Source organism: Panthera pardus, unplaced genomic scaffold, assembly GCF_024362965.1.
Source record: "Panthera pardus isolate Hobbes unplaced genomic scaffold, ASM2436296v1 HiC_scaffold_17, whole genome shotgun sequence".
Lineage (NCBI taxonomy): Eukaryota > Metazoa > Chordata > Mammalia > Carnivora > Felidae > Panthera > Panthera pardus.
In genome coordinates this window covers 7,548,377-7,576,346 of record NW_026526732.1, presented here as the reverse complement: position 1 = coordinate 7,576,346, position 27,970 = coordinate 7,548,377, and the positions used below count along the sequence as shown (strand labels likewise).

The following is a 27,970-nucleotide window of genomic DNA, read 5'->3' as shown; positions in this document are numbered from 1 at the left end:
GAGGCAGTGATGCGGACAGTCGGGCAGCCATACGGACTGACGACTGTCTACTTATGCCCTGAGCCTACGAGACTTGTCACGTCCCCAGCAACCACACAGCTGCAGCTCGGTGAAGACCAATAAGCCGATACGTATCCCCTTACGCACCTGTGCAGACTGGAGAGCGGCAAAAAACAGCCACTTGCCCCCTTTATGTTAAAGCAACAACAAACATCTTGCCCCACGGTGGGGAAGACAAAGCACAGACACCGTTCAGGTTCAGTGTCTCTATGTTTTGATGGGTTTTGCTTTTGTTATTCTCACAAACCCAACATGCAAGTTATCTCGAAGAGAACCAAGCCATAAGATCTGGGGCCTGTCCCCCGAGGACCTAAAAGGCCAGTCCTGCTGGGTCAGAGAACCCGCTGTACGTGGGCGGGGGGGAGGGGGGACCCGCTGTGTGCCAGGCATGGGCTGTGCACTTATATAAATTCTATTCAATTTGAAATCAAGAGAAATAGCCCCATTTTATAGATAATCAAACTGAGGCTCAGAGATGTGAAGTAGCTAGCCCAGAGTCACGTTGCTAACCGCTATACCAGCCTGGTGTCCCCTCCTGCATCCCTCAGCTTAGTGTGGGCACTGACCCAGTTCTGGCAAGGTGGCTCAGGGGTCATGGTGCCCATGTTCTGGGGCTTCTGGAAGCTTTTGCTCCATGACAAAAAGAGAGATGGCCAGGAGGCCCGGCTCTTTTTCTGCCGTGAACACGGATGCCAAGTGTCTCACGGCTTTGACCATCATGTTGTGGCCCTGAGACAACAGCCTAGAAATGCTGAGGCCACTGGGGCCGCTGGGCCAGCCCAGGAGGCGTCTGGCCACAGCCCCGCTCTCCTCTGAGGCGGCAGAATGTCTCCCAGGCCAAAGCCCCTGGGTCAGGGTTTCCGTACATCTCCAGCTGACGAGGGCCTGTGACAGAGCATCAATCACATTACTGGTGAGAATCTTTCCTACGGTCAGCTTTTTTTTCTTTTCAACATAGGGTTGCTTTAAATCCTAAAAGCGTGAACGAATTATCCTGACTTGTGCTCTCTCGCACTAGGACTGAGAAGGAAGTGCCTGTCACTCGGAACGCAAAAGCAAATGGCCTTGGGGATCATCACTCTGCCCATAGGAGCCATTTAACAGTCCACCGGGTCTGTCCATTGCCAGCTTTCAGGTCGTGGGAGGCCCTGCCTCCCTTCCCTCAGCCTCCTCCTATCGACAGGGATGTTCTCATGCTCTCTGTTTCCTGTTACCTCCCTACTCACAGCCTGTGAGATGGAAACAAGAGAGAAAATCCCCCCCAATGAACTAAACTTACCTTCTTGGTAGGTTAGGACTACTTACAAAAATTACGTATCCTTGAACTCATCCCCAAAATACCTTGTGTCAGCGTGAAGGGATTCTAAAACATGATCTGTTCTATAACGGAGAAGGGGATCATGTTCTATAAGGTAGCAGCCACTGGGGCTAGGAAGGTGAGTGGCCCCATGCTGTCAATCACAACGGCTGTCTGGCGGGGAAAGTACTCTCAGGGGCATTTCCTATTAATGGTTCTATCCCACCAGACGCAAGTGGGCCTTTGGTAACCTACTGCTGAAAGGCAATGAACTTTGACAGTGATGTAGGATCTATGTGTAGACCAAAGAGGGGAGCTCAAGAGTCTATATGTCCATCGCTGTCCTACTGTGTCAGAACACCGCGAACCATCTAAGTGCCCCACACTAGAAGGGCTCGAGGAATTATGGTATATATGGCAGACTGTATATACAGTGCATAATATGATAGTATAGAGCAGTTACTGTAGCCCGTGGGCCAAAGCGGCTCCACCACATGCTTTTATAAATAAAGTTTTATTGGGACACAACCACTCTCCTTTGGGTACGCACCGCTTATGGCTTCCTTCACACTGCAACAGCTGAGTTGAATAGCTGTGACAGAGGCAACATGGTCCATAAAGCCTAAAATATTCACTGTCCCTCCAATTACAAAGTCTGCCAACCTTTCATTTGGAGCCACTAAAACTTGTTTTCTGCAGATAATTTAATAGCTGGGGAAATGCTTATTATATGATACCAAATTTTTAAAAGGTCTGGAATGAAAGCTGAGTCTATAGCCTGATTATGACTCCATGAAAAAAGTAAAACAGTAAAAAATAACAGTAGCTACAGCCAGGTGGTCAAATCAGAAGTGATTTTTTTTTTTTTTATTTTGAGAGCGAAAGAGAGCAGGGGAGGGGCAGAGAGAGAGGGAGAGAGAGAAAGAGAGAGAGAGAGAATCCCAAGCAGGCTCTGAGCTGTCAGTGCAGAGCCCGACATGGGACTTGGACCCACAAATCATGAGATCATGACCTGAGCTGAATCCCAAGAGTCAGATGCTTAACCAACTGAGCCACCAGGCACCCCCCCACCCCAATTTTATTATTTTATTATATTTTCCTGTTTTCTTTCACCAACAAAATATTTTGCAGTGTTAATAACAACTACCATTTTTGGAAGTTCTTGACATCGGCACATTTCAACCACTTAAGTGAGACTAGATCAAAGCAGCCCATTTGGTGATGATCAACAGGGACAGAGGAGGTATTTCTGTTTTTATGGGGAATTAATACATCTTTCAGCCTTCAAGTTCCGGATGTTATCATTAGGCCTAGGCCTTGATGCTGACTATGTTTACCTGATATAAGAAGTGTTTTAAAATATTAAGGTAGAAACTTTTGCCTTTCAAATCAAAGCAACTTTATTTGATTTCCTTTCCTTGGCAAGGATAACAGGATTTGGAAAGCGTCGACATCAGTCCTGGTTTCGGCCAGGCTCTACCACGGCTCGGCCGTGTGACTTTGGTCCAGATACTTAACCTTCCCGAGCCTCAGTATTCCCAGCTGTCTTCTGAGGAAAGTCACACTTATCGCGACGTGCTGTTGTAAAGATTGAATACCACATGGAAGCAGACACAAAAGTGCCGAGTTGAGAACCTGACCACGGGTGTTCAATAACGTATAGCTGTTATTATCGCCACAGAGTAAGCACAGCGGCGAAACGTCCTTTTTTATTCCCCCCATTTCTGAAACCATGCTTCAGCATATGGCAATAGCGAAAGGCTGCGGTTATTACAGGGCTCCCTGAGAGGCAGTGTGCGAAGAGATTTACCCAACTTCGCTCTATTTCAGACCAAGAGACTAGAAACTTTCTCCTCAGTGTGCTTACGGTCCTCCCGGAAACTCAATGTGCCATCACTATCATGACCCTCCCAGGCCACGCAAGGGTTTCTGTGTGTGGACGGTAACGTCTTCAGGAAAGACACTGTACAAAAACAATACCAATTTTGTTGACTCTGGATTTATTTTGAGGGTAGACCTGAGAGGATTTACAGAGGAGTTAGATTTACCACAGGCCCCTCTAGACACTTAGCATATCTGGAAGATCAAAACTGTTCATAGGAAGCACAACTGCCTGTGAGGAATCCACAACGGCAAGGACCTGGCTGTTTCTAGTAGCTGTGGGGAGTTGCTGACGTGATATCGCGTTCTGCAGTTTATGAAACTTTTGAGTGTGTGTGTGTGTGTGTGTGTGTGAGAGAGAAAGAGAGAGAGATGGTGTGTGTAGAGACAGAGTATGTGTGAAAGTATGTATCTATATGTGTGTGTTTGTGTGAGAAAGAGGGAGTGTGTATGAGAGTGATTGTGTGTGTGTGTGTGAGAGAGAGAGTGTGTGTGTATATAGAGAGTGTTGTGTCAGAGAGTGTGTGCGTGTGAGAGAGAACCATCTTACTACAGCTGCCCAAGAATCTAATCAATCGGCCCATAACCTAGTTGGGACCACCCAATAGCTCAGGGAAGCAGCCAACCCCACAAGCCCCTTCAGCACCTCCAGCCAACTGGTCGACCCCTGTGCAGACACCGTGTGGTGCCAGAAAGAACTGCTTTGAAGATACACCGAGATCCGGTCCATTCCAACCCTGAGACCGTGTGGCTCTTGCCTCACTTTTCTCAGCTCCACAGCCTCTGTGATGAAAACTGGGCAGAATCAGGGCTTTCTAGCTGAGGGCTTTCTCCAACATGGCCACCCGCCGACTGATAAGATGAAACTATGAAGTGTGGATGCTGGGTTTGTAGGACGGTTGGAACAGGTAGGGCATCCTTTCTTTCCACGGCACCCCCGCCTCCTCTGACCGCTCCGAAAACACAATTAGGGACTAACACTAGTCAGTAGGATGGTCCCTGGTCAATGTGTTGTTTGTATAAATATCTCTTCCTGGTTTCCAAGCACATGGGCGTTCCTGGAGGTTTACCAGTACAGTCACCAGTCAGTCATTTGGATTCACCCAAGGTCACGTATTTCTACTAAATATATGAAATACCTGGCTGGGGTATCTTAAGTGGAACTCTGAAAGCCGGCTAAAACATCCACACTTCAACCCTTTGGATGTTTCCTTGACTGTGAGTGAGGCCCCATCTCTGCAGAGGGCTAGCAAGTCAGCCGACGGCACAGCCTCTTTTCTGATGTGTGGACTTTACCATCAAGACTGTTCTGCTGGGGCGCCTGGGTGGCTCAGTCGGTTGAGCGGCCAACTTCAGCTCGGGTCATGATCTCGCGGTCTGTGAGTTCGAGCCCCGCGTCTCAGGCTCTGTGCTGACAGCTCAGAGAGTGGAGCCTGCTTCCGATTCTGTGTTTCCCTCTCTCTCTGCCCCGCCTCCACTCACACCCTGTCTTTCTCTCTCTCAAACATAAATAAACATTTAAAAAAAACACTTAAAAAAACCCTATTCTGTTCGGTCTATGCAACAGGTGTCTGTTAAATACCTCCTTTGTACTGGGCACTGTGACAGGTGCTGGGGACACAGAGATGAATAAGGTTACCCACGGCCTTGAGACGCTCAAAGTGTCGTGGGAGGAGAGAAACAGAAAGCTACCAACTTCTGTGTTACTTGTGCCACTCTGCGAACGAGCGGAGCACACGTGCTCTCTGGCAAAAGAGATCGGTGCAAGAATAGAAAAGATGGGGCTGGAACGTGTCTCTGAAATGTAAGTCGCTCACTACAATAAAAGGCAGGAGATAAGACTAGAGCTCAAAACAATGAGCCGGGCGTGTGTGTATGTGTATGTGCATGTGCGCACGCGTGTGCACGTCAAAAGGTGAGACTCCGTTCGTGCCAACTGGGGTAACGTACACGTGGCCTCATTCTGCTTGCCCTCATTCCTTTCTCTTGCTGTCTCCCTTCTCTGATGCTAAAAAAGAAAATGCTGGGGACCTCGCACTACCAGAAAAATCTCTGGAGAGCCTGAAAACAAAATGAACACTGTTCCACAATTAGTCACAGCCACAGGGAAATGCACAAAACAAACAAGAGACAAAAGCACTCTCTGAGAATTCATCTCTCTTCGACCGGAAATAAACGTGCGCCATTTATCCAGGTGGAGCACGACACTCAAAGCTCTTCATAGCATCTCTTCCTGCCCGCCGTCCCCCCCCCAGTCTACACCCCTGCCCTTACCAAACCCAAAGCTCTCCTTAGTTTGCCTGCTGCGCAGATGCGGAGTGGGGAAGGAAAGGGCATTTGCAGGCAAAGTAAACTCTCGGGCGTTGGGTATTTATCACACTTGACTCTGCTCAGCGGATCGGGGCTCCCTGTAAAGCAGATGAGAGAGGAGCACCCCCACCCCCACGCAATGCCCTGCTCCTCTTTCCTGAGCACAGATCCGTGTGTCCCCTTCCCATCCTCTATTCTGAATGGCCCTCCTGAGTCCTGCCCCAGGTGGCCCCGGGCCTGGCCAGATGGAAAGACAGAGCACAAGAAATCCAGGGGCAGGGCTGGGGGACCAGCGCTCCGCAAGGGCAGAAGGTAACAGGACAGCTATACCGCCAACCTCTTGTCACCAGCAGGTGTTTGATAAGCCATTGAAGAGGCACAGGGAAGATGGGGGCATGGAGGGCCCCGAGCACCTTAGGACACGGGCGTGACAAAGAGGGAGCAGTTACTGGGGCCCAACACAGTCAGAGCCGGTTCCCATCACCAGCTTGGGAGGTCTGCTGAGGGCTGTGTGAAGAGCAGGGAGGAAGCCCCATGGTAGGGCTGCTTAAACAAGTCTGGATTTACGATCGGTTGGTGTAATCCAACCCTGGCTTGTTAAAGACATCGCCAGAGGATCCTGTTTAATAAAAAAAAGACCTTGGTGTGTCGAACTCGGCACTACGCTTTTAAAAATAAAGTGTATGCTAACATGGCCAGGAATATACTCAGTTAAGAACTCAAGGTGCATATGTGTATTTCCACGGAGCTGCTGGCTTGTGTCCTTAGCCAGTGAGTCATGAGGCCCCCCGGGTTGTAAGGGGCCTCCCCTCATCGCTATTCTCTCGGTCTCCTTATCTGTGTCATGCCAGATCCCCGCATGCCTGGCCTGATAGGTCAATACTTAGAGGCAAAGAGTGGCATCCCTGCCCACTCTTAGTATAGTGGGTGGTACCCGAGTGCAATATGGAGGCTGCTGATCAAGCCCCTGAGGGTGGGGTGGCGGGGGGGGGGGGGGGGAAGCACGCTTCCCTCACGCGGTGTGATACTGGCATTGAGCGTGGTGCAAACTCACCCTAAGGGAGCTGATAAACCATAGCTGCAGGTGTATCTGATGGGAAGGAAAACAAAACGTTTCTCCCCATCTAGAAACTTCCAATCTCTCTGGGGCCAAAAGGAACCTGACTGCCATGTATGAAGAAACCAAGAGAGAGCGAATACAACCACACTTTGCATTGCACAAAAATGATGGGAAGGGGGAGGTGTCGGTTGCCTGGGGGTCTAGCACCAGCCAAAGCCCACTTCGTAAAACCTTTGTTCTCTCTTCTGTCTTCCATACCCTTTCCTCCTTCTCGTAAGATGAAAACATTCAATGAAAGGAAACTAATTAGGGTTAAGGAAACTAATAATTATTGCACGCCTACTTTGTGCAAGGCACTTGAACTAAGTATTTTACTTATACTCATTAATCCGAGGCATATATCCATTTAAGCCCTATATATTTACTAAGCCCTTACAACACCACATAAATGGGAATTATTAACTGTGGTTCAGAAAAGTCAGATAACCTCCCCAAGGTCGTGCAACTGGTAAATGCAAGAGTCAGGGTTCCAAGTCCCAATCTGTGCGACTCTAAGACATCGGGTTTTTGTGTGTGTTTTGTTTTTTGTTTTGTTTTGTTTTCCCTATACATCTATGTCTCCCCTGCCACCCTCAGGAGAGAACTGTTCTGGAGTAAGTAGAGGGAAAAAGAAAAAATTGCTCTTGATATCTGAGCACAGAAGGCATGGATTCATCTCTCAAAGTGTCCACTTTCCTACGAAGTTTTACACGTTTGAACACAAGACCCAGGAAACCTACAATTTGAAGGAATGTTATAGTTGACGGAGGTTTATAGGTAACAACAGTCGTGCAGCCTTTCTAAACAAATATGCGTTGGTATTTTTCCTGCAGGAAACCTCTAGTGAGAAAAGGGCTCCTTTTCGTAATCAAACATGGAGAAATGCTGGTTTTCAGATACGTGTCAACCTTTCACAGAGAGAACCATATTCGATGTTGCGGGCCACAAACGTCTTGGCAAAATTAAATCGGGGCACCAACACTTTGGGTTCCGTTCTTGTTTCAGCCTCTGAGTGATTTCCTAGGGCTTTATGACATCTGCTGGCCGTGTTGCCCGGAGCCGTGCAGGCCTCCACCTCGGCCCAGATGGGTCCGCCAAAATGGCAGCAGCCTGCCCACACCCTTCTTTCTGACTTGCCTCAGTAAGTCTGAAAGCAGCCCACAGTGGCCTTGAGCTGGCGGCCCGTGACACGAGTGGGAAAACTAATACGCACTCCTGGCCAGGCCCAGACGGCGAAGAGGGGCGTGACGCCTGGCAGACGGGGGCCTATCTCTCAGGGTCTCCCTTTAGGCACCTTCCCACCTCTATGATCATCCCTTCATCTACATCTCCCGTGGCTCCTCAAATCATGCCCCTGAGGCCTTGGTCCAGTGCTATCACCTTCTGGAAGTCTCCTGTGTCCCAGGGGCCCCACAGCCCATGTGCTGGTAGGCACCAGAATGTTACATCGGTTGTGAAAATATTGAAACCCCTCCCCACAGTTTGGTCAACAGAGCTGCCCCAAATACCCGAACTCACCCCTCAATATCCCACCTGTACCACAGTGAACCCAGCTCGTCCCCAGGCCCTCCAGGGCTAACAAAGGGGTGACACTCGGAATGACGGAGGCCCCCAGGATAGTGCTGTAGGGCTGACTGGTCTGTGGTTAAATGCGCCGAGTATCACCACCGCCCACCCGCACCTTGCCGCCCCAAGGGAACCGCTCAGCCCCATGTTGTCACCCTCTTCAACCCCCTGTGTCCTGTGGCAGGCGAGTTCCTTCCTTACCTCTCTTGATAGGTTACAAAATCACCGAAGGCAAGGACTGTATTTTCCGATCCCCCTTTGTATCTCCCTAATGCCCAGTGGTATCATCTACAGAAATGCGGTCCCCTTTTGTTGGGAAAGTATTTTGAAGATGCCTCAGTGGCTGTCGTCGCCATCCTGAGAGCTTTGTGAGGGACATCACGGTGCCCTCTGCTTAGGGTAATGATTCTACTACTCTCCTTCTACTTCTCCCTATATGAAGAAACGCAACAGAAATTCGATCTGTTCTCAGGCTGAGCTATCATATACTATGTTTATGTGAGGTCTGAGAGCAGATGTCCTGCCGTGGTGTGGTAGCAGGGTCTACACTGGCCTCAGTGGTCCTCGCCTCCTGGTATCGAAGCTCTCCTGTAACCCACCCTACTTCCTGGAGGGTGGGCCGGACTCATCTGCTCACTTCGGACAGATACGACGTGACCAAGCGATGATGCCACTTTGGAGTTTTGGCCACAAAAAGGCTGTGGGTGCTGTCTCGGGGGTCTTTTCCTGCTCTCTCCGGGACAGCTCCCCCTGGGGTAAGCCAGTGGCCACGTCCAGGGGAAAGCTGAGAAGAAGCCCAGGGGAGGGGTCAGGCCTGGCAACAAACACAGGGACGAGGGTGGAGGCAGGTCACCGCACGGCGAGCCTTCCGATGAGACCACCACCCTGGCCGGCAGCTTGAGTACAACCTCCCGAGAGACCCTTGCCGGGACCCCCAGCTGAGCTGTGCCTGGATCCCAGACCACACGGGCTGAGCCAATACGTGTTCATTGTTTTAAGCTGCTGTGTTTGGTGGCTTGTCTCACTGCCACAGATAGAACAGATCTGGGCTCGTTAACAATCTAAAGAACAATATCCCAGTTGGCCTCCACGTTAACCTACAGGCCGCACCTACCCAGCAGGTAAATATTGACCATAGCCGCTTCTGTGTATGGAACGCTCACCAGGCACCTGGTGTCGCTCAAAGACCCAACAAATATGACCTGGGGTGACCTGCCAGGGCCACTATGAAGTGACACGTATGTATTTTGCTGGGACAGAAAGAGAAGCTTCCGGAAGCTCCGGAAACCCGGCCCCTCTGCATTGTATTTTTGCTGGACGCTTTAGTGATTCATGCTCTTAACTGTCCACCGGCCACGCCCGTCCCCAGGCAGGAGGGAAGCACGTGTATTCTTCAAAGTGATAACTGGAGCCTTTGCCGTAACCCTGGCCTGCGCCACGAAGTGCCAGCTCTGAGGGGAGAATAGGCCACTGGGATGACCGTGTGGGTCCTCAGATGCTTATAAAAGGCAACAAGTCTTTTTCCTTTTTAAGAAAATCCCACCCCTTTCCCCCCAAAACCAATTTCATATTTAATGACCCCATTCTCAAGAATTTCGGCAAATTTCACGGCTTCACTATGAACGCACATCCTCGTGGGCAGTTGCACGGGCAGGTGAAAACTGCCCCCTCAAGAACTCCGTCTTGTCCCTTCTTCTCTAAGAAGCTTCTCTAAGAAGCTCTGGAGCTCCTTAGACTCCAGAAGGATCTCGCTGTCACGTGTTATTTATTTAGTCATTTATTTTGGGGGGCAGGTGATTTAAGGCCAAAGGGCACTACTGAACAATTAACGTAACAAGACGCTGCTCTGTGGACGCTGAAGGGTGGCAGGAATAAACGTGCCACTTTGGAAAGAGGCCAAGCGGCTCATCTGGCATCACGGCCGCTGCCTGGACCTCGGCTGCTCGAGCAGCACGTGTGGATGTGAACTGTCTCCCGCAGCGCAGACAGGGCAGTCCCCGGGGAGAAGAGTCTGGCGGCTTCCCCCTGACTTGGCCCAACCCCCGACCCCGACAAGGGTCGCTGACACCTCCATCACGCTCTCCTGGCACCAGGTACCTGGCCGGCACGAGGCGACCTTGGAAAGTGCAGCCACACCACAGGCCGGTGCTCAGTGCTGGAGGACAGGGGAAGGCGGCCACCTCCCGTCCCCGGCTGTACTCTCTCTCCCGTCCCGGCGAGGACTCTGGGGCTTCCGGAAGCTGAGGCCCCACTGAGTAGGGCTCCCCAATTCCAGTGAGAATGGGACATTCTTCACCCCAGGCTGAGGCTTCAACCTGCTTCACAGCCAGGCAGCCTCTGAAACCTGCGAGCTCCTAGAACGGTCTCTGATGCCGGGGCTCACACCCCCTCACAGGCAACCCTGGCTGCTCAGTTTTCAACAGTAAGGAAGGAAACCCGACGGACAGGGTATCCGTTTACAGAATCACAGCTGGAGGTGAGAAGTCCCTGTGCTGTTGGCCAGATGGGGGTGTCCTGTTAATAACCTTCCGGTCATCAGCACTCTTACCACTGTGCTCCAGCCTGGTCCCTGCCCTCAGGTGGCCCTGGTCATTTTCTGACGCAAAGGCTCCAGGGTCCCCAGGGCCCCTGCGTCTCTTCCTCCTTCCACCATCGGGGGAGAAGAGCAGAGCTCTGAAATCAGATGTGCTAGTTACGCTCCTGGGACAAATGATTTAGCCAAACTGAGGCTTTGGGAGTTTATGGAGTGTAAATAATGACAATGTCCTAAGAATTAGAAATAGCAAAATCCAGTGAATAAGTACCCAGAAAGAGCTGGTGGTCATCGAGCTACAAGGGTACGACGTGAACTGGATGGTGCCACCCAGATCATATGCGTGCTCACATCCTGAGCAGGAATACCCCCAAAGCCTCGGGAAGCCTGGAAAACACCGACTGTCCCTCAACCACACCCGGAGTCCCGGGCCTGGGGGGACGCTGGCACACCAGGAAGTCTAGCTCGGAGGCAGTAGAAAGAACGTTCTAGCAGTCAGGACGCAGAGAGACTAGGCACCCTTTCTCCCAAGGCAGAAGAAGGACCCTGTCATGACCATTCGTCTCCGTGGTGGGGTTCGGATTGTGACACGTTAGGGGGTGGTCTCCTCTCGCAGAGAATCAAAGCACAGAACTGTAGCTGAGACCAGGAGCCCGAAACGGAGAAAGGCAGATGCTAAAGTGTTTGGTCTTGTTCCTGAAAACATATTTAACACCCATGTGCGCATAGATACCAAGTCAGAACTGGAAGAATAAATAGGAAAACAAAGGAGAAAACCGTTGGCCGGAAGGCCTGTCCCTTTCCTAGAAATCCCTTCCGTGACTCGCTCATAGGCAACCCAGCTTTCTCGAAGTCTTAAGGTGGCAACGGTGAAGGAACACACTGTTTCTATCTCTTGAAAAACTGCTAAAGACCTTGCCTGCCTTTTGATGGTTTAAGTGCCTAAGAAGGAGTCTCATTTGTCCCAAAGACATGAATGGGACTTGATTCTAAACACATTTCCTTCTCTCTCCTTCTGCCCCCAATTTAAAAGTGCATCAACTTTTAAACGCAGATACAAAATGTAATCCGTGCAGTGCAGTCCTCCTTGACGAAGGGTCTTCCCAAATAGGCAGTCACAGGGCCCCCCCCCCCCCAAGTGCTGCTGGCATCTCTGAGACTCCGCAGGCACATCGGGGACTAGACCCAGGCGGCCTCCCCACCGAGTCAGACGCGTGGACCCCATCAGCCCCACCAGCCTCCCAGGCTTCAATCTCCGCCCCTCTGAACACTATCATTTTCTCTCCCTCGTCCAAAAACAATGTGAGCAGACACCCCGTCTGTCTGCAGGCGTTGTTCCCCGCAGACGGTGCCAAACAGGAGCCCCGAGTTCTCGCTCAAGCTGTCCCGGCCCTTCCTCGCCCCAGGCCGGCCCCCCTCATCCCGGTCGGGACGGCTCAGCCTAAGCACCTAGACAGCTCAAATTTGCTGATCGGATCTGGGCGTGACTACACAACGCGATGTTTTCAAGATGATGAAAGTCAACCGAGAAAGCCCAGTCCCAAAGGCGTGCAAGAAGTCAAACTGCTTGGGGACGGGAAACAGAAGTTCGTATTTATTCTCAACTCTGACATTGAAACTCTCTGGCTTGGGGACTCAGAGTGCTGAAGCCCACAGAGGGGAAGGTGCACCCTGGAATGACTCCTGGCCGGTGGCCGGGAAAGCAGCGGAGCGCAGAGACGAAGGGCGCGACGGGGCCTCAAACCAGAGGAGCCCGAGTCCAAATCCACTTGATAGCTCTGTGAGCTTGAGCAGATCCTTTAAACCCTCTGTCACTTAGGTTGTTAAAAAGGGGAGGGCATATATCATCTATTCATAAATGTTTCTATAAGGAGCAAATAAACTCACGGTATATGAAATACCTAGCACACAGTCGTCGCTGAATAAATATCACTGTCGGTCATTAGAAGATGTTCATCTTGGGGCACCCGAGTGGCTCAGTCGGTTAAGCATCCGACTCTTGGTTTCAGCCCAGGTCATGATCTCACGGTTTGTGGGGTCCAGCCCTGTGCTGACCGTGCAGAGCCTGGGGGGGGGGGGGGTCTCTCTCTCTCTCTCTCTCTCTCTCCATAAAAAAATAAACTTAAAAAAAAAAAAGAAGAAGAATTTCATCTTGACTCCAAGCAGGAATGAAAAGCAATTGGTTAAGAACATTTCATCAGGTAGAAACTGTTAATGCTTCTGCAATCCCGAGTGGTTGAGAGAAAAGGGCAAGCCATGGTGTTGCACAAGGGAAGTGTGTGAGGCGGAAAAATGTGAATCCAACTTACCCCTAACACCCCAAAGCGTTCGGCCAGGCTCCAACCACAGAGAAAGTCAATCTCAAACTTGTGGTTCAGAACCACGATGGCATTTTCCTTTCCGTACTTGGGGTAGGCCTGGGGGTCTGTATGGATGATGCATTCCGTGCCCGACCACCACTCCAGCAACATCACCAGCTCTGGAACAAACCACAACAACAGACAGACGTTTATTTCACGCATCCTTGGTGACCAAGGCTTGGTTCTACCGGGCCGGGCAGGAGCAAGGCTCTACCCTCCCGGCTGGGGCAGAAAGCAACTTCTAGAGGTCACTTTCTAGATCATTTCAGCCCAGACCCCTGTCCTTGAAATGGCTTAGAAGCAGAAGGAAAACAAGGAAGACTTCACAACAGGGTCCGGGGAAGGAGAGGAAGCGTTGAGAAGCCAAATGAGTTGCTTGCATTCCTTGATTAAGTACCTTGGGGAGAAGTAAATCAGAAAGCCAGAATCCATCAAGAATGCCTGCCCTCGTGTTTCCAGCGCTCTGAAAGGCAGCATGAGATGATGCACAGAATTCTTAAAAGCCTGCAAAATGACTAATTGGGATTCTTTTTTTTTTTTATTATCTTTTTTAACGTTTAACTATTTTGTGAGAGACAGAGACAGAGCATGAGCTGGGGAGGGGACAGAGAGAGGGGGGGAGTCACAGATCCCGAAGCTGGCTCCAGGCTCCGAGCCATCAGCACAGAGCCTGATGCGGGACTCACGAACCGTGAGATCATGACCTGAGCCGAAGTCGGACGCCCAACCGACTGAGCCACCCAGGCGCCCCTAATCGGGATTCTTATAAACTCCATCAAAGAACACTAAATACCTAATTTCTCTCTCCCATTCACGATGCTTGTGTGCACCTGAAATAATGAAGACCCACGGTGTCAGGAAGCCAGGATACATTAGAGCCATCGTACTGCAGGCCTTAGTGAAACTGTTCAAATATTCTTTACAGGAAGGAGCTTGTGAAAATAGAGAAGTCCTTCCCCCTCCCCCTGCCCCAGGCAATAATGACCAATTTGGCTTTATTCCTCAGTGATAGCTTTATTCCTGGTGACCCCTTTCCAACCTGGTTGCCTCAGGAAAAGCCTGCCTCGATGGTAGAAATGGCTCAGAAAAATAGTTGCACGTTGGGGATTAAGACTCTATCTACTACATGGCAACTTTAAAATGAATTTTGAAAGTTGAAGGTGTTCAGCAGGTGGATGGGTGGTATGTGAGGCCTGTGCCCCAAGGCCATAGCCCTGTTTATCACCGGTTAGTGGGGTACATATCTAGCAGAAGACTCACTCCTCACCCACCCCCTACACACACACGCGCGCACACACGCACACCTGAGCAGGTGCAGTCTTGACTGGAGGCACACCTCCTGTTTTAAGGGCGTCAGTGGCTGCCCTTGGAAACCTTTCTCCTTGAGGCTGGAGACTGATGCTTTCTAACTGGAGCCCTAGAACTCTCTAGAAGGCATTACAGGCTAGTTTCTAAGCAGTGAGCACTGTGGGGCTTTGGACAAGTGAGCCTCCTGGTGCCTCAGTGTCCTACTCTTTAGAATGGATTCCCTGAGGATTAAAGAATACAGCACACAGCGGCCGATCCACGCACAGTACACAGGAAGTTCCCAACAAACCAACCACTCAGGATCCAGCACTCTCATGACAGACAAACTGACCGGCTCCCTTTACTTGGTAATGAAAAGTGTCTGCCTAGTCCTCAGAGCTGAGAAAATGCCAAGTCCCCGGTCAGTTGTCCCACAGGCAATGACATCAGTGGGACCTAACACAGCAAGTCGGCAACAAGGTAAGTGTTTAGGGAGGGCAGGAGGGCCGGGCAGCACCACCCAGGACAAAGGACAGTTGTTTACCACTGGGTAGGAGGAACTTATATTGCTGCGCTGATTTCTTCTAAGAGCTTGGGTGGGCAGGACCGATCTACCCCGTTACTGGCCACGGAGCACAGATAAGCCCCCAAAAGCAGAACTACGTGGGAGTCTGCGAGATAAGGCTGTTGTTCCGTTCCTGTGACTCGCATCCCACGGCCGTCCGTCCTGCAAATACCCCCTGATTGCCTCTCTGGGCTCCACACCTCCCTACTGGGGGCCAGGCTGGGCTGATTCACACGTGCCGCCCCCCTGCACCCTGCCGGGACTTAGCGACAGGGCGTGAGACCAGCTCCCCTACTCCACAGCACAAGCCCTGGGAGCAAGGACTGCATCGTTGGGGTCTAATAACCCTAGCTGCAATCCAGAACCCAGCACGGCACCAGCACAGTCACGCGTTCAACAAACACCAGTGACCTAATGTGCGCGAGTTCCATGCGGGGCATTGGAGACGTGGCTCAGATGCCTACCCTCCCAGAGCCGACTCCCGCGGGGAAAGCCCGTTACCCACTCACGAGGCGGTGTGACAGGGAAGGAAAGACTTGTCCCCAGGATGGATGGTTCTGAACATCACGCTCATGGGTATGGGGGTCAGACACTCCAGACTCCGATCCCGGTGGTGTCGCTCGCCCCTCGCTCATTTCTCTATGTCCCTAAGTCTCGGTGTGCTTGTCTGCAAACTGGGCACAGGAAAAGCTTTTAGCCTGTACCCCATGCCGTGGGTATTTAATCAGATGACATCGTCAAGGCACCTAGCAAATGCTGTGCACGGTAGGTGGTCAGCCAGTAGCCAGCCAGGAACTACTGTAATCTGCATGGTAACTTTATGGCACCCACAAGGCTCTGCGACCACTAAAGGCGAGAGGGAAGAGGTGGGGGGAGAGACAGAGGGAGAGTGTTACAACAACTTCTGGACCAGAGTGGGGAGCTGTGATTTATGGCTTCATAATGAAAGCAATGAGAAGCCACTGGAGCATTTTTAAACAGGCACACAGCAGCATCTAATTTGCATTTTGAAAAGCGCACTCTGGCTGAAGGGGGACCAGACTGTGAGAGTCGGCCAGAAGCAGTTAGGAGGTGAGTGCAGTCGCCGTCAGCAAGAAATCCAAACGGTTAGATCTCACTGGGAGGAAGAGTTTTCTTTCCTTTTTTTTTTTTTTTTCACCAAGGGCTTTCAAATTTTTTTTTCATTCATAATAAATACATTTTTAGGGTCACACTGTAAGAGAATTTAAAAATCCAGATGTATATAGAGGAAAATGTGACATTTCCCCCTTGATGGCCTTGTGGCCTGTCCCTTAGGCTAGGCTGGACTACATCTCCCAGACTCCCTTGTTTGGTTTGTTTCCAGTTGGGGGGGGCACAAACACTCTTGGGAGGTCTGGCAGGTGGAGGGGACAAAGCGGCATTCTGTAACACACACACACACACACACACACACACACACACACACACGCACGCACGCGCGCGGCTGCAGACCTGCTGATTCACCTCTTCCGCCTGAGGCAGCATCAGCGCTGGGTCTCCAACTGCCCCTCCCCCCGCCCCGCCCCCAGCTCGTCTGACTCCTGGGCCAGGTTCTGTGTGTCTTCTCGCTGACGCAAGCCCTCCTAAGGCTTCGGGTTGCACTTGGCGGTTCCAACCCCTTGATCTCCCCAACTTACATCCATCACGCCTTGATTGCCTGCCCTTGGGGTTTCAGGCTCCAACATGAGCCGCAGAGATGACACCCCCAGCTGCAGAGACAGCCTGACCCGCCCCATGGTGGAATAAGGACGGGTCCCTGAGACCAGTCCCTGAACAGGCGGCTGCCTTATCTCCCAGCAGCTCTCCTCCCCTTCCCCCTCCCGCTCCCTTCTCCAGGGTTCACCTCTAGGAAGAGTTTGGAAGGAAGCCTTCTAGTCCCTTTCCTAGGCATTTACTCAACGACGCACACACAGTGGCTCATGTGTTTCCCACCCACAAATGGGTTCATATTTCATCCGCCTTTGTAAAAATATAAATATAGTGATTTTCTCCAAATGGTGTATTTTGAATCTTTCCATGTTGACACATATACATAGTGATATTAGCACACATTTGTTGGGCTCCAGCCATGTGCTGGGGACTGTCCCAAGGGCTTTGCACGTGGTATTGCATGAAATCCTCACATTAATTCTATGAGAGTAGGAGGCACTATTATTATCCCCATTTTGAAGATAAACACAGGCACAGGGATTTCTGTTCAATATATGAAACTGCCATTTGTTTTAGGTCAAAAATAACCAGAATGACAATTTCATAAAGGGTAACATAACAGCTGTGCTGTTCATGCTATGGATATACCACGATTTATTTAGCCATTCTGCTACTGATTAGCATTTTTACTGTTACAGATACGGCAATAAACACCCTTGAAAATGCATGTTTTAGAAAAAAAAATATTTGTGAAAGTATTTCTCCAGCATAGGTATACACAAAAGTAGAATTATGGGTTGAAGAGTACGCATATTTTCAAATTTTATGGGTATTTCCAAATTGCCTTCCAAAAAGATGCTACCAATCTACGCTTGAATCACCAGCATGGGAGGCGGTCCGTTTCCTACCTGTCTGGGCTAACACTGAAGCGCCTAGTAGTCTGGGACCACGCGTGTCCTTCAACACGAATTCCCACAGAGTGTGGGGCGATTCTTGTCAGTTACCTCGCGACACCCTCCAGGCAGCACCCGCGTCCCTTCCTCTTCGTGTCTCCGCCACCCTTGTCCCAGTACCCACCCTGGTAGGTGCTCAAAAACCTTTAGTCGAATGACTCAGCAGTTGATGTTTTAGTGAGATGTGCCATGTGAATAACTACACGCAACTTACAAATACCTCCCCGAGCGAGGTTTCATTCACCCTCTGGTGTGGCTGCTCTCGGCGCTGTGGGTCAGGGCCTGGCTCTGCGGTTTCCCAGCCAACTGCCAGGCAGCCCCGAGAGCACCTGCCTGGTGGACTGCTCCCATGGGAGGGGGGCGGGACATCGGTCACTCGAGCTAGATGCACTCTGCCCTGTGGCGTGTTGAATGTCAGGGTTTCTGGTGGCTCAGGGCGCAGGATCCTGGGAGGTCTGCCAGCAGCTCCCTCAATGGCCTGTCTCGCGGGCTCTCACCATCTGCCCAGGATGGCAGCAGATCCTGGGATTGCTCTGACCCTCTCCCTCCAAACGACCCTGGACAGGTGAGTGGCGCCAATGACGCCCATGAGAAAATGGCGGGAAAAATCACTTGTCAACTGTTGGGATTTGCAGGCCCATCAGCTGGCATTACGACGCCAGGGGGCAACAACAAATACTACCAGGGCAAATATAAGAGATGCGAAATGAGGTCTTTGCCCCCAAAGCACTGACCTTCTTGTTTGTGTATCCAAACCAACCCTCATTGAGCAATCAGAAGGAAAAAAAGCAATGGAAGTTTTTGCCTCACGAGAACTGGAGCCAATAACTGAGTAGTTAATTGAAAAATAGTGCAGCTCGGAATTAAAACAATGCATCACATCAAAACCGAAGCAGAAGAAGGGGGAAGGGGAGCTCCTCTGCCAGCCCCAGACAAGAGCCTAGAGGCTGCAGCGGTGTCCTGAGAGGGCTCTCTCGGTGGGAAGATGCTGGAAGGAAGGAAACCAGGCCAGCAAAGTGCCAGCAGTTTGGAGGTTCCCAGGGCCTCCCCAGGACCCGCTCTTCCATACTCGGTGGTCATATCTTGGCCATGAGGGTGAGCGAGTGCAGGGTCTCTCCGTGGACACGTCCACTCAGGCTACCGCCCCACACATCACCGACCACGGGTAGACAGTAGGAAGGCACAAGGGAACAGGACCACTGGGACCCCTGCCCAGGAAAGTCACTTGGGAAGGTGGCTGGGATTTGATTCTTCCAAGGTCAGGTGCTGCAGGTAAAGAAAACATCCAGACAGACCTGCTGACCTCCAGGCTCCTGATTGTTTGGTGAGCCAAGGAGGTCACCCCCCTGAGGCTGGGTCATCCACGGGGGGCCTGGAAGTACTAATGGCCACGAGACAGAAAAGGCAAAGACCAGCAGAAAACTTTGGAGCGTGGAGAAGCCACTATTGTCCCTCAGTGATGTCCCCATGGAGCACCTCACTAACTAGAGCCTTTGGGTGATGCCGCCTGTGTCTCCTTGATCAGCCCGTACCTGCACTCTGGAAAAAGTGAGTGACGAGTGGACCCACGTGCGACGGAAGGTGGCTGCAGCGAGTCGCATGGAGACCACGAGTCACACAGAGACCACGAGCCACCCCCACGTAGCGTCCTCAGACCACCGGAGCCACCTCCCTCCCGGCTCTTCCCGAGGCCTGCTGGTTGGGCACATTTTGCTGTAGGTTAGAATAACCGGGCTATATCGGTGGCATGAAAAAACTTCCTTCGCTGATCTAAGAAGGGACCTGGGGGTGCAGGCGGGCGGGTCCCTCCCTCTTCTTTGCTGCCCTTCCCCCAAGGAAGAGTCCTCTCCATTCTGTCCCTGAAATCCTTCTATCGGGTGGCACTGCCTTAGGTTGGGGACTCCACACGTTTTTCTGTGGCCTCTGCGGTGGTCGAGATGCTAGGGTGACAGCAGGCCCTGCAATCCTGGGACACGGCGGGGGGGGGGGGGGGGGGGGTCTGCTGTGGCCCAGCCAGGAGCTTCCTCACCACACTGGCTGAAGTTCAGTGGGTGCAGAGACTTCTGGACTCACACTCTGGGTTCCGTCCTTAGTACCTTCTCCCGTCGGTCTCGGTCCTAGGTCCTCCAGAACATTCCCATATCATCATCAATGCAGACAGCGCTGGGTTTTGTGGGTCCCGCCCTGCCCCAGCCCCAATCCTCAAGCCCCTTTGCTCTGACCTCAGAATAAGTCTAAATGGAGATATCAGTGTTTGTTCCAAGCAGACGACGGAATAGATGCAGGGGACACAGGAGGAAGGGAGGCACGCCCCTCACCTGCAGTGAAAGCCCCTTTGAAAAGGGAGAGGGAGAAACGTGAGTTTCCTCTGGATCTGCAGGGCCTCAGTCCTCACCTTCGCACCGAAACTGGTTCCTCCCCAAGCTCTTTCCCTCCTCACCCATCCCCTCCCACCCCCTCCCCGCCCCTCCTGTCCCCACCCATCCCCTCCCCTTTCCAGTCCCCACCCATCCCCTGCCTCCCCTCTCCTGACCCCACCCATCCCCTCCCACCCCCTCCCCACTCCTCCTGTCCCCACCCATCTCCTCCCCTTTCCAGTCCCCACCCATCCCCTGCCTCCCCTCTCCTGTCCCCATCCAGTCCCTCCCCTCCCCTCCCCTCCCCTCCCCTAGGCAAACCAATACCCAGTTTATCACATTCCCTTCCCTCCCACTCCAGCAGCCTCAAGCTGCATGTTAATTCCTTGTGGGAGGGAGGGACACCCAGTTCACCGGTTCTCCTCAGAGGCACCGAGTGAGTGGCAGGGCCACTGTGAGTGGCAGGGCCTTCAGCGGTCTGAAACCTATGACAGATAAGATTTGCTTAAGATTTGCGGCCAAGGTTCCTACAATATGATACAGCAATTTTGAAATTTCTGTTCCATCTAAAATTTTTGGTTTGCCGGGGGTGACCCGGTGGCTCAGTCAGTTAAGCCTCCGACTCTTGGTCTGGGCTCAGGACGTGATCTCACGGTTCGGTTCGGTTGGTGACATTAAGCCCCACGCCAGGCTCCACACTGACAGCCAGGAGCCTCCTTGGGATTCTCTCTCTCTCTCTCTCTCTCTCTCTCTGCCCCTCCCCTACCACCCCTGGAATCTACACTTGGGGCCATACCTGCCTCTGCCCACCACTGGGGCCAGTTTTACAAACTCCATTTGGAGAACCGGTGGGGGCCAATTCCCAGTTCTGCGAGGCGACGGCCAGGAGGGGCCTGGGGCGCAAGAAGTGACTTTCACCGCAAAACCCCATCTGCGGTCTACGATCTCGGGCCGATGGAAGCACCAATGCCAGGTGGCTGTAGAGACAGACGGTCCGGAGCACAGATTTACGTCTATTCTGTTTGCTGCTGCGCCACTCCGCTTAACCGCAGGTGGGAAACAAGAAGTTAGAGGGACAAGGGGCGCCTGGGTGGCTCAGTCTGTTGAGCGTCCGACTTCGGCTCAGGTCATGATCTCACGGTTTGTGAGTTCGAGCTCTGCATCAGGCTCTGTGCTGACAGCTCAGAGCCTGGAGCCTGCTTCAGATCTGTGTCCCTCTCTCTCTCTCTCTCTCTGCTCCTCCCCTGCTCACGTTCTGTCTCTCTCTCAAAAATAAATAAATGTTTAAAAAAAAAAAGAAGTTAGATGGACAAAAGGAAAATGGGGTAGGAGGAGAGGCGCCTATTTTCCTGTCTGGGAAGAAGGGTAAGAAGTAGCACGCACTGAGTTAGCTCACAGCATCCTGGAGAGCCAATGTCCCTGCCCCCATCTTGCCGGTGAGGACAGGGAAACGGTGGGGCAAGGCAGCCGGCCACACTCCCAGAGCGGGGACGTGAGCCTGCCGGGTGTTGAACCCAGAGCTGGGGACACTGGTGCCCGCAAGGCCCCTCCGAGGTTGCACAGACACTAAAAGCCGTGATTATAAGGGGTGGCGTAGGGGAAAGAAAGAGAGCATTTGGGGAGGGGGGCGGATAAGAGGAAGATTACGGTGGAAGGTCAACCCTGGCCTCAGGCAGACGGTGGTCATTCCTTATCTATAAGATAATCAACTCAGGGCTTCTGGTGAAGGTGAAATACACTCAAGTATTTAAAGCATTTAACCTGCAGCCCGCACACGGCTCTTCTCCGGTGTCTCACTCGACCAGCGACCAGACAGCCCTGAGGACCAAAGATGTAATTAAGAGATAGCGGAAAAACAGCCAGTTAAGAAATGATCAACCCACCAGGCTGAGTGTCCATGTGCGGACCGCCCCCCCATCTGTCATCCCCAGACACCCCGTCCTCAGTCCCGACATCCCTCTGGACACAGCCGATGCTGAGCCCACCTGACTCCGCTCTGGTGGGGGTGCTGAGCGGAGTTCTCATCACACACGAGAGGCAAACCGGCTGCAGAAAGGACCCTGAAATCCACACTGTTGAGCAGAGCTCATTGCTCGAACTTGCGTCAACAATACAGCCTCCCCCGCATCCGGACACGGGGGAGAGATGCTACAAAGCGAAATAGTAGTTTCCTAATTAACTTTATCTAATTTAAAAAATTGTACAATCACATCCATAATGATATGTAATCTATAAACTAATACGTATATACAATTATGGGTTTATAACCGTTTTTATAATTTGATAATAATTAGGTTAAAACTTAAACCTCTCGTCTTCAAAGGACCCCAAAAGGCAAAAACAAAACTCTGAAGCGTCTGGTGCATGATGTGCTGTTGTGTCTCCATCCTGTACGGAAGGCGGGCGGGGGACACGCCTCTGCCCTGGCCACGTGGCACTGGGGCCTGGGAGGAGACGGCGACATTCTCCGGTGCACCCGTCCTGTGCCCTTCACCTGGAAGCCATTCATCAAGTCGCAGGCGCCCGCCCGCACTCTCTGGGCCCCGGGCAAAAATTGGAATAAAAACATGAAACTGAAGATCTACTGGGAGCTGAGGAAACAGGGAGGTTTTGCCTGGGCTGTGGCGCCCAGGGGGTCTTGCTGCTGAGCAGGTGCTGAGCGGCGCGCACAGGGTCAAGGGCCGAGCGCGCGGGCCCGGGGACGGTCAAGCGAGTGAAGTTCCGTAACCAAATGCGCCCGACGCAGCTGCTGGGGTTTCTGACCTGAGAGCAGATCCTACATGCTGGTCCCCGTCCCCCTCCAGGCTCGATGTGCAGCCGCCTACCCTCCTCCTCGTCCTCCTCACTCACAGCCGGGCCCAACCAGCTGCAAACTGCCTGGAGCCGGCTCCTCCTACACTCACCTTCTCCTCCTTCCCCACTCCTGACTTCCCACCACGTCTCTCCGTCCTTCCAGGCTCAGGGCGTGCCCAGATTTCTGTGACGTCTCAGATCCAAGGCCACGGAGCCAGGTCTCCCTAACTTCCTGATGCTAAGTGTGTCCCACTCATTTGGGCACTTGCTTGTGTTTTGTTCTGAGCCACTTCCCGTGAGCTCGGCGGCGGGCGCCTTTCTGCCACAGCCAGCTTTCCCGCCGCCTTCCCACGACACCACGCGGGGAGCCCAGTGCGCTCGCCACACTTGCGTCCACGCCCCGGAGTCAGCCCGGCTTTTCCCACTTCTGTGTCCGGGTCATCGGATGACGCCGAGGCCAGACGCCCAGAAAGGCACACACGGTACACCGGTGCTGTTGCCATTTCATGGGGCCGCTGAGGAAAACAGCGTCTAGAAAGACACTGTCGGGGAGAACGAGGGAAGTTTGAGAAGCCCCGCGGCACGCGTCTGATAGAAACCGATCTGCCAGGAGCGGCATCGTGCGAAGCCACTTACTTTCGACAACACACCCTCCTGCATCACCGTCCCTCTCCCGGCCCCCGGAAAGGAAGTGCCTGTTTCCAGGCAGGCTTTGCCCTTGGCAAGGTACGGAGGAAACGGACTCGACCTGGTATGTTCTTGGAGCCCAGATCGTAAGAAGGTATTGTTGCCACACCGTAACTTCCTCCTGAAGCCTTGAGCGGGAGGGCGATGAGGGGCCGTGAAAACATGCCTGAACCGCGCAAGGTGAGGGGGGTGCGGTTTCCTTCCCCACAGTACACAGAGCCTTCCAGATGAAGAAGAGGGGATTGGGTAATGGATTTTGAGCTAGAGGTGGACTGAGAGTGCCTCACGGACTTCACGAGTACGAACGTCACAAGACTTCACAGTATGAACGGTGGAGTGAATCATGTTAAGGGTGAAAAATCAGCTTTTTATCGGGTGGAGTCAGCACTCTGCTTCCAGTTACTGGGTCAGTCTTTCAGAAAGGCAGGATGTCAAGAAATGCGACTATCTCGAGAGAGAGGAGTGTAAAAGCTGGGGAGAAGCCCTATGCTTCCCACCCTCAGTCAGAACCTTCAGATGGGAGGAGACGGAAAGAAAGGGTCTAGAACCCAACCTCCCCCCCCACCACTCTGGTGCCCTGACGTCTGGCTTCTCAAAACTCCCCTCCAGTTAAGCAGCTCAGAGATCACTGGGCTGTGGTATCTCCACCATCTGATTTTCCAGGCCTGGTTACGTGAATGACCTTACTTATCCAGTCATCAGATCCTGGGCCCACCGGGTACCCAGCACAGTCGGAGGTGCTGGGATATGGCAGTGAGCAAGCAAATTCCAGCCGGGGAGATACAAACGCACGGCCACAGAAACACGTAACTTAGAAGGTGGCTGTCAGTGCCGTGGGGACAGCAGGGGGCTGTTGAGAGGGGGGCGAGGCTGATCTTCCAGTGGGGGTGCTCACAGGAGGCCTCTCTGGCTGTCGCGGGAGTTTAGCGTGAAGCACACCGTGACCTAATTGAATGTGAGCTGCTAGCAGGTGACCTCTGCCAGACGAGGGGCTGGTTTTGTCCACAGGGGTGTTTCCAGTGCCTACAGCTGGGAACACAGTTAAGAGGTGACAGGCTGCTGTGGGGGGAATAATGGCATCAGGTTCAGGGTGGAGACCAGAGAGCGGGCCGGGTGATGAGCCAGGGAGAGGGCAGAGGGCGGTGGACATGTGGAAGTGTGTTGGGTTCCAGCGGGTGGAGCAGACAGGGTCTGTGGATGGGCTGGATGGGGTGCAGGAGAAGAGAAGGTCAGGGAGGGATTCTGAGGTTTCGGCCTGAGTAGCTGGGGTGGACGAGCTGGGAAACATGGGGCAGGGAGGGAGGTGCGGATGGTGGGGGGACGGGGGCGGGGGTTGGGACGTATTTGTCAAGTGAAGGGATCCTGCAGTCCTGGCTTGGACCCATGCAGTGGTAATGGTGCTATCCCACCTTGGCCTTCAAGCCTCCCCCTCCCCTGGCACCGCAAGCCACTCTGTCCCCAGGCCCTGCCCCACCTCTTCTCTCCCAAATGCTGCTGGTCATTCTCCTTAAAACACTTTCCCGCTCAGTCACCACGTTAGGTTTCAACGCCTTCCAGGTGCTTGGCAGGACAAGAAATTGAACTTCACTAGGTCTGGAAGCAGCGATAGCTCAGGATTAGCGAGCACCATTAGCACCTGGATTTTGTTCTCTATAAACTGCCCACAGGGAGGAAAAACAGCCCTGCCGCTAAATGTTCTCTTGCACAACACGGAGCCTGGATCCGTGGAGAGTTTATGCCCGACTCCCAGTTACCAGGGAGGGAGGAGCAGGTAAAACCCCACCCCCGTGAGCACTCACACACTCAGAATGTGGGACCTTCCGCAGGGCAGAGGCAAGAAGAAGGGAAAAAGGGTGAGAGGGGTCTGTTCTAACATAAGAAAGACTTCTAGACATAACAACCAAATGCAGTATATGGACCTTATTCAAGTCCTGATTTCAACACTCTAAACGTTACAAAAACAAAAACAACTAAAGACAGCTTGGAAGCCATTGGAGAAATCTGAATCTAGATGGTATAACATGATACTAAGAGAATGTTAATTTTGATAGTTGCAATAATATCGGGGTTATGTTTTGAAGGTGTACTTATTTTTTTTCTTTAATGTTTATTTTTGAGAGAGAGAGAGAGAGGGAGGGACAAAGCATGAGTGCAGGGGGCAGAGAGAGAGAGAGAGGAAGACACAGAATCTGCAGCAGGTTTCAAGCTCTGAGCTGTCAGCACAGAGCCCAACATGGGGCTTGAACTCCTAGGCTGTGAGATCATGACCTAAGCCAAAGTTGGACTGAGCCACCTAGGTGCCCCAAGGTTGTCCTTATTTATTCTTTATAAAACATGCCTTGTGATAATCTGGAGTGGTATTTCATGATCTACAAGGTCTGGGATTCACTTTATAGATGTCAGTATGATGAAAAATTAAGTCTAGGTGCTGTGAATATGGGGAATCCTTACACTATGTCCTCTAACTCATATTTATTTAAATGTTCCATAATAAAAAAGCAAAAGGAAACAAGTTCCCTCTTCCATAGAAAAGTATGTCCAGGAAGCACTGAGTCCAGGGTCAAGGGCATTCCCCCAAACACCTTAGTCCTGCCTCAAGCATTCACTGCCGCTTCTCTAGACGCAACAAGGAGAAAGAGACAAAGACGAAAATCTTATGAAGATACCCAAGTGTAAAATATAGACCAGCCCTGCAAATGGATTTCTGGTTTTTTCATTTCTGAAGGAGATGAAGATTAAAGTACAATTTGAAAATAGTTTGCATTTCAATGCCACTCTATTAAGCGATGAAAAGGTCTAAAGTTCTCCAGAGTATGAAAGCCGTCACTTCTCTGCTCTCCCTTGTTTGCTCCGTGGAGTAGCAGTTCGCTCTCAAAATCTCGGCTGTTCCGCTGTTCACGCTATCCCTGAGTCAAGTTCCCAGGCCTTGGGGCCACATGGGGGTCAGTCCATGGAGGTTGGACCCCTGAGTTTCACCCCTTCTCAGCAGAGTGACTTTGGGGAGCTCTGCCCCCCATCTCAGTCTCCTGATGTCTAAAGTGGGGACAAGGCCACCAGTAGGCCATGGCGAAGCTCTCATGTCAGTGGTACATAAAAGCCAGGTGACTTCTTGTTAATGGTTTATTGGCTGTGGACGATGTTTCCGACCTTGATCAAATAAGTCTTGCTAAGTGCTTTCTCTGCCACGTCTGGGCATTGCAGGGTGGGCTGGGAGGACATCCTCCAGGCTTTCCCCCAGAACGGAACCACTAAGCGAAATGGGGATTTATCAACACCTTGCAAAGGGTCTGGCTGACAGCAGACTCTCAAGGGCAATAGACTCTTACCTGTCTCCTCCATCCAACCCTGGATACACAGACACCTCTCTGTTTACCTGATCCAAATCCTAGTGCCCTTCAAGACCCCATCAAAGCTCCCTCCTTTGGAGAGCTACTCCAGACCCCAAATTGAAGTGCCCTTGACTTGTGAACTAACTGGTCTCTGCGCCTTCCGCTTAGCGATGGGAGGTTCATATGCCTCTGGGCTCTTTTATATCCTTGAGCTATGACTAAAATGTGTTTTTTAAATTTCCAGAGGTGGCTGAAGCTCAGACTTCTACTGCCTGCTCCTAAGGTCTCAGTCAGAGTGGTCCTCCCAGAATTACTTGCTAAGTTGTTTTAAAGAAAGAACGGTTTCTTAAAACCAAGAAGTATGAAGGCCATGGTCATATTCTGAAGTGTTGACCTTCCCATATGCACAAAGATGTTATACCCTTGTTAAGCCTCAGGTCCAAATGTTCTCCTTGAAGATAAGAGTCCTTTCCCTACATCCTTGAATGGAAGTTCAACTTTGCAAGCTGGGTGTACCCTACACCCGTGTGGGCGAAACCCACATTCAACACTGAGTTTCTGCCAAAGAGCCTGGAAATAAGGCACAACCTGGTGCTCTCATGGTAAAACTGTAAAAACATATACCAAGGGACGGTACAGGCATGTACAGAGTCACCTTAAAGAGAACCAATGGTTTCCTGGCCAAGACTCAGACACCAGCTTCATTGAAAGAAATGGATACAACTGTAGGAAGAATGAATCAACCAGAGGCATGCTGGTCATTCGGGAGTGAGGCCTGTCCACATGGCAGATACACCTCTACCACCGCATACCCATCCAAATCCCTTTGCTGAGATTGCACATGTACTCCTCTACCTCCTGAATGTAATCTGGACTCAAGTGCAGGCCAGCTTTCAGGGTAAAAATGTATTGATCAGCAAATGTCAGCATTCACTTAACCTTATTGTCTCCGTTGAGAAATAGATTAACTGCATTCTAATTTTCCTGCATAAGTGTATCAGAAGATTGCTTAATATTAGTTTGTTAGAGCCCGATTAAAATAATAATAAATCAGTGTCACAGCCTAACAAAGTGAGGATTAGACTCCGGAATGTGGTAACTATTCTGAGTACAACCAGCCTACGGGGAAGTCCATCCCTCATCCTGCTATCTCTAGAGCTCCTCTCCAAACAGCCATTTATTTGTGGCCAGGGATTTTCACTGACAGCTCACCCACGGGTCA

The 27,970-nt window shown here is 51.8% G+C and overlaps 1 protein-coding gene across 5 annotated transcripts in view; it reads right to left on the bottom strand.

The window, feature by feature from the left end:
• Nucleotides 1-27,970, bottom strand: part of AGPAT4 (1-acylglycerol-3-phosphate O-acyltransferase 4) — a 126,729-nt gene that overhangs the window by 17,488 nt on the left and 81,271 nt on the right. For 3 of the 5 annotated variants that reach the window (XM_019412732.2, XM_019412729.2, XM_019412733.2), the window contains exon 3: nucleotides 13,056-13,225. The exons of the other annotated variants lie outside the window; for them this stretch is intronic. In XM_019412732.2, the coding sequence (XP_019268277.1) occupies nucleotides 13,056-13,225 (170 nt within the window). The remainder of the gene's footprint in view (nucleotides 1-13,055; nucleotides 13,226-27,970) is intronic. 5 annotated transcript variants of the gene reach the window in all.